A 7,035-nucleotide genomic window follows, 5' to 3' on the forward strand; every position below is an offset into this window, starting at 1 on the left:
CTGCCCGTTGGACTGTGGATGGTAACCAGAGGTAAGTGACGTTTTACAATTCAGAGCTGAGCAGAAGGCCTTCCAAACTTGGGAGATGAACTGTGATCCACGGTCGGAGAGTATCTCTTGAGGGATTCCATGGAGCCGGAATACATGCTTCACCAGAAGCTAGGGCTGAACGATTTTAAGAAAAAATTGAAATTGCGATTTTTCTGGCAGAGATTGCGGTTTCGATTTCAACCACGATTTATTTTTTTATCAAATTTCAGTACAAATTAATATATATTTAATAATTATATAACCAATGAATTCAATTAAGATAATGCAAGAATGAAAACTGGTGGCAACATATTTCAAATGCAAGACTGTTTATTCAAGCACCTAAGAAACAAATTATATTATCCAAAAAAGTCAAATAAAATGAGAACCCTCCTTTGTAAACTTTTGCTTCTTTTACATTCATTAACAAAAAATATCAAGCATCAATGGCTCATCAGCATCAAAATAATTGCACTTTTGTAAAATAACGTAGGCTACATAAAAATTACAAAGGGACGGGAGCCCTCTTAAGTAAACTTTTGCTTCTTTTACACTTTTCATTAAAAAAATATTAATGGCTCAGCAGCATCAAAACAATTGCACTTTGTAAAATAACATAAGCTTCATAAAAAATATAACATATAACAACAAAGTTGAGCAAAAATGAAGTCTTACCTTAAAAGAAGTGCAAAATGGCTCAAAGGAGCTAGCTTATGAACATAAACAGAGCAGTTACAGAAATACAACCCCTGTACTTAGAAACCTGTGCTTCTTCAAATAAAGTGGCAAGAGGAATTGAAACATAAAAGGTAGTAAAAAATAACAGTACAATAATAGTATTAAAGTTTAAATTATCCTATATTTTCCTCACAACAAATGATGCCAGAATGGTTAAATTATTTTACATAGTCAGTAAACAAAAGATAAGTAAAAAAGATGAACAAAGTTATGTCCCGGTAAGTGCAAGTAAGGGATTTCAGGATAAGATGAAAAAACAATGTTCCCCTTCATCGCTACATCTCTTTAGAGATTTTTGGCCAGGAAAACCAACATGTCAACCCTTGCTGGCTTCAGACTTGCACGCTGACATGTGACAATATTACCACTGGCACTGAACAGTCTCTCTGATGGTGCACTTGTTGCTGGTATGCAAAGGTACTTACGAGCCAACCTGCTAAGCCAGGGGAAGTTGACATTGTGCACTCTCCACCAGGCCAGTGGATCTTGCTCTCCATCAATGCTAGGAGTTATGAGGTAGTTGTCCAGTTCTGCTTTAATGGTATCCTCCAACTGCATAGTAGAGGAAGCAGGGACCGCCTTGAAAAAGCTGCCCAGTGACCGCTTTCGCTTTGTAGAGGTGGATGGTGGTTCTTCTTCTGTACTGAGTGGCATGGGATGGGTTTTGACACAAGCCCTCTGCTCCTGCAACACACAGTAGAGGCATAATGTTTTGCAATTAGTTGTGATTACTGACATTGATGTTGAAATGTTGCCTTGGTCTTACAGTATAATTCAAAAACATATATAGAAAAAACACAGCTTTTTGTTTTATTTTGAAAGAGTGAAGAAAAAGGACAGCTTACCTTTAGTGCCAACTGCTCCATTTCCATCTTCACTCTGTCTTTCATGAATTGGACATTCTCCTCACTAATGTAGTTGGTCTTAAATCTTGGGTCGAGGAAAGATGCAATGTCCAGGAGTTCCTGGGTCGCTGGGTCACTGTATTTCTCTTCAATGTAGTGGAGAGCTTTTGACTTTATCTCCTTTGTGAGATCTGTGTCTTGGTCAGTTACAGCAAGTGTTGCTGTTCTCAGCAGGTGGAGCACTGGCTTTAGGTAGGATACGCTCACATAGTCCTCACCTGAGAGGGCGTCTGTGAACTCCTGAAGAGGACCGAGAGCATTGTTTACAGATTCAAGCACATCAGTGTCTTGCCAAGTCGGGACCAGGTGCCGCGTCTTCCTGTCTTCAGACAGAACTTGGCACAGTGCCTTGCTCTGTCCCAACACCCTCTCAATCATTTTCTGCCGGGAGCCCCATCGTGTCGGACATTCGGTGACCATTGACTGCTGAGGAAGATTCAGGTCTTCCTGTGCCTGTTTTAGCGCCGCCTTTTTCTTCCAGCTGTGGCTGAAGACTGCTACCAGCTGCTTGCACAGTCCTGTGGCCCGTTTGATGCGTTGGTCATCTTTGACTGCATTTTCTGGGAAAAACATTACATACAGTCAGATAAGCCTACTTCATAACTTTTTTTAACAGCAGACATCAGGTGGTGCTATCACATTAAGTAATTCGCCATACATTAATTTGTAACTGGTGATTAATTTGCAGCAATATGTTTATTCGACAATCCACTAAAACACAACAAACCTTTCAATCTGTAATAAAGTGGCATCAGCCATCCTCATATCTGCTACAAAATACCATTGGCGTCATTTGCTTTTTTTTTTTTTTTATTTATTATTTTTTTGTTTACTAAAGTGTGTCAAAAATAAGCTTAGGGCAGGGGTCTTCAACATTTTCCTGGCCAAGGAACCCAAACTGATGGCGAGATGGAGCAGGGACCCCATAATTATATATATTGTATGAAATTGTGTTATATAAAACTGCTCCTATAGTCACTCTATTACAGATGGAGTGATTTAACAAAATAATTACTCCCTGGGATTATTAAAGTATTTCTGATTCTGATTCCTGCTTGATGGGACAGGTGCTGTGAATGAAATATTGTCTTGAAAGAGCTGTGTCACTGAATGTGAGCATTGATGACTGAAAGACATCTTCTGCCTCCATTTATCTGTGTTAATTCATGTTAATGTGTATTTAAAGACATCTCAATTAATGAAAAAAGTTGCAGGGGGGAATATATAAAAAAGTCTAATCAACCAAAACTTTCGCGACCCCCATGCAGTACCTCCGTAGACCCCCTAGGGGTCGCGCACAACCCTGTTGAAGACCTCCTGCTTAGGGGAAACGGCATTTGTATCTCTCTGTTCCTTGGCATTCCGTAGCTAAACAGAAGCAAGCAGTAGCTTATTGGGAGGTTTCAAAGTTTACTCATGAAAGCGTTTATTTTTATAGGTAGGAGGAGAAACGGTAGCATTGCGCTAACAGTTGGTCAGCTAACAAAAGCGTGAAAACAAACATAGGGTCGCTTTGTCCCCCTCCCCCGCCCTAACTGTGTTTGAGAGACTATGATAACACTAATTCTTACACAGTAAATTTGGACACACACACACACACACACACACTTACCAATTGCAAGATGCAGCCGGTGCCCGAAGCACTGCAGTCTGGTCCACTGATTGAGCTCCATCGCTTTGACCATGTTCGTGGCGTTGTCTGTTGTGATGCAGGTCTGGGCCTCTTCTTTTAGGCCCCAGTTTGCCAAGCACTCTTTAAGCCCAGTTGCAATGTTCTCCCCCGTATGGTCAGTGGGGAAGTATGCTGTCTGCAGGCAGCGGCTTCTCAACTCAAAGTTTGCATTCACGAAATGCACCGTCAAACTCATGTATGGCTCGGTCGTTCTACTTGACCACAGATCCGTAGTTGACGCGTAAAACTCCATGTTTTCCAGCTCATTTAGAACTTTGGCCCTGCATTCTCCGTACAGCTGTGGGATGGCGACTCGGTTAAAGTAGGTGCGGGAGGGTAGAACATACCTCTTGTCCATTGTGCGTAGCAAACTTTTAAAAGCGTCTTTGGTTACTGTGTTTACAGACACCATATCCTTCGATATGTAATTCGTTACGGCAGTGGTAATCTCCTTGTGTCTTCGGCTAGTTCTTTCATAAGGCGTCAAACTGGCAAAGGATGAAGTTATGGTTGGCTGTTTTGCTGAAGTATCACTGCTACTTGATGTTTCAAGGCTCTTTTTCGCCATACAATCCTCATACAAGTTAAGGTGGTGGACTCTCAAGTGACGATGTAAATTGGTGGTATTGCCAGCCGATGTAGCCACTTTCCCACGACATGTTTGGCAAATCACCTGTTTCTGGTGCTCATCAGTGGCCTCAAATCCAAAATACTGCCAAATGACCGACGTGCTGTTTTTCTTTGGTATTAATTTTGTCGGCTCCGCGTCTGCTCCCGCTTCAGCCATCTTGAAATTGAATCTCGAGCTTACGAGCTACACTGAAAACGTCATCTGGTCACGCGCAGCCTTTCAGCTTTCTGATTGGTTCTGGCCGACACAGAGCCTTTTCTGATTGGTAATAGCCGACACAGAGCCTTTCTACATGAGCATGCATTGGAATTATTGAGGAATTATTGGGCTAATATGCACCAAGAAAAACCGCAGCTTTGACATTCCTAAAATCGCGTTGCTTGAGATCGCGGTTTTCGGTCGAAAACGATAGATCGTTCAGCCCTACCAGAAGCTGTGCAGTTTGGAAGGCCGTGGGAAGTTTCCTGAGAGGAATCAGATGACAAGACTTGGAGAAACGGTCGACGATGGTTAAGATAGTGGACATACCTCTGGAGATTGGGAGACCAGTGACAAAATCGATGGCGATGTGAGACCAGGGACGAGTAGGAACAGGAAGGGGATGCAACAGACCAGAAGGCGGTTGATGTGAGGTTTTGTTTCTGCCACAGATGGAACAAGCCAGTACGTATTCCTTGACATCTTTGTGCAAGGTAGGCCACCAGAAACGTCTAGAAATCAGGGCTATAGTTCGACTCACCCCCGGATGAGCGGTAAACTTGGCTGTGTGCATCCACTGGATCAAACGGGATCTGACTGAGGAAGGGACATAGGTTTTGTTAGGAGGACCGTTACCTGGGTAAGGTTCAGAAGCTAGGGCAGAGTTTATGAGATCAGAGATCTCCCAGGAAACCACTCCAACGGTACAGGAGGCAGGAAGAACAGGTTCAGGCATCTCGGGTTGATCAGCGGAGTAAAGACGAGAGAGAGAATCGGGTTTGATGTTCTTGGAACCCGGTCTGTAAGAGATTATGAGGTTGAACCGAGAGAAAAACAGAGACCATCTAGATTGACGTGGGTTAGCCTGTTTGGCTGACTGGAGATAAGCTAGGTCCACAAAAAAGAAACCAGCACCCAGAGGAGAAGAAGATGGACGAATTATCCCAGCAGCTAGAGACTCGTTAATGTATTTCTCCATGGTTTCACGTTCTGGCTTGGAGATGTTATAAAGTCTACTGCTGGGCAGGGGAGCGCCTGGTAGTAACTCAATGGCACAGTCATATGGTCTGTGAGGTGGAAGGGACATAGCACTGACCTTACTAAAGACAGGAGCCAGATCATGATACTTGGAAGAGACAGAAGAAAGGTCAGGAGAGTCCATCTCCCCCTTACCTCTAGGAGACTGAACAGCGGGAGTTGCAGAACGGAGACATGTTTCATGGCAGGAAGTTGACCAAGACTCAATGTGGCGTTCAGCCCAGTTGATATGGGGATTATGTCGTTCCAGCCACTCGAATCCAAACACCAAGGGAGAACATGTAGAGGGAAAAACAAAAAAAGTTAATGTCTCACAATGATTTCCGGAGATCAACAGCTCTAGAGGTTGTTTTTGATGAGTCACTTGGTGGAGTTTCTTTCCATCAATAGCAGAGACGCTGAGTGGCTTGGCTAACGGGACCATCTCAATCTGTAACTGCAGGACCAGGTTAGAGTCAATATGATTACGCTCACATCCAGAGTCAACGAAAGCAGATAAGGTGAGATTCTGGTTTGAGAAAAACAGTGTGGCCGGTAGCATCAAATGAGGAGACTTTTCAGTTTTCAAATGGCCCGTCAGACTCCTCAGTTCCTCTGACGGGCCCCGGCTTTTGACTTAGCTGGGCATGAAGCAATGAAATGACCAGTCTCACCACAGTATATACACAATTTGCCCCTGAAACGTTGTAGTCTTTCCTCAGGGGTTAGCCATGTGTGTCCAACCTGCATGGGTTCGGCTTCCGTACCATCAGAGTGAGAGACTTGGACAGGCACCGAAAGAGTCTGGGTTTTAGACCTTGGCTTAGAAACGGGTTCTGTGGATCCAGAAAAAACAGAAGCATTATTCAATGCAGGGGCTGATACAAAAAAATTTAGACCTCTTTGTCTTGATCTGTTTCTAGCACGAAGTCTGTTGTCCAACCTAATGGTTAGGCGGATTAAATCCTCCAATCTAGCAGGTTCGTCGAGAGTAGCTAGTTCATCCTTGATATTGTCATTCAGTGCTTTAAAATATGCACTTTTGAGAGCACATTCGTTCCATCCAGAGGCTGCGGCTTTGACCCGGAAGTCGATGGAAAACTCCGCTACTGTGGAATTTCCCTGTTTTAAATTTAGCAGGGCTCGAGAGTCAATTGTTTGATCAGAATCCTGATTAAACACCTGGGAAAATTCAGAAACAAACTCAGAAAAAGTGCATTTGAAACTGTCCTCTGAGGTGAACCTTGCCTCCGCCCACTCAAGGGCTCACCCAGTGAGTTGGGAAAAAATAAAAGTTATCTTTTTCTTATCTGTAGGGAAACTGCCAGGAGAGTTCTCAAAAATAAGACGACATTGAAACAAAAATCCCTTACAATCCTTCTGGTTACCTGAGAACTTTTCAGGGAGGCTGGGACGGAACTCAGGAAATTACGTCACGGCTGGTGACCTTAGAGGCGGAAGTGGATCCGGAACTGGACGTGCCGCTGACGCGGCGTTAGCACTGCCAATGTAGCTAGCATGTGTTTGAAGCATTTGGTTTTGATAATCAATCATGGTATGTAACTCACGAAGGGTTTGCGCATGACCATGGATCTGGGTGTCTTGCTCGTCAAGCCTCCGACGGAGGTGACCCGCTGGACTTTGTGTTTGGCCGCAGTGTTCTGTCATGATGGGTATCAGAGCTAGCCCAAAATGCAGAACACACACGGAGGCGGGATAAAAGTTTAACAGAGTTTATTAAAGAATAAACACAAGGATAATGTACTGGCACGGGAACTGGTCAGGGGCTGGTTCAATGGAGTCTGCAGAGATGATAGTTTGATTAGCAAACGAACAGATGAGTT

General features: G+C 43.7%; 1 protein-coding gene across 1 annotated transcript; it reads right to left on the reverse strand.

The window, feature by feature from the left end:
- Nucleotides 1-342: 342 nt before the first annotated feature.
- LOC119793907 (E3 SUMO-protein ligase ZBED1-like) lies at nt 343-4,343 on the reverse strand. Its single transcript, XM_038301201.1, has 3 exons — nt 3,286-4,343; nt 1,614-2,233; nt 343-1,452 (listed from the first exon to the last, which is right to left on the reverse strand). The coding sequence occupies exons 1-3, from the start codon at nt 4,130-4,132 to the stop codon at nt 1,054-1,056; spliced, it is 1,866 nt and encodes a 621-aa protein (XP_038157129.1). The 5' UTR covers nt 4,133-4,343; the 3' UTR covers nt 343-1,053.
- Nucleotides 4,344-7,035: the final 2,692 nt, after the last annotated feature.

Source organism: Cyprinodon tularosa, unplaced genomic scaffold, assembly GCF_016077235.1.
Source record: "Cyprinodon tularosa strain WSP-4 unplaced genomic scaffold, ASM1607723v1 ctg1124, whole genome shotgun sequence".
Taxonomy (NCBI): domain Eukaryota; kingdom Metazoa; phylum Chordata; class Actinopteri; order Cyprinodontiformes; family Cyprinodontidae; genus Cyprinodon; species Cyprinodon tularosa.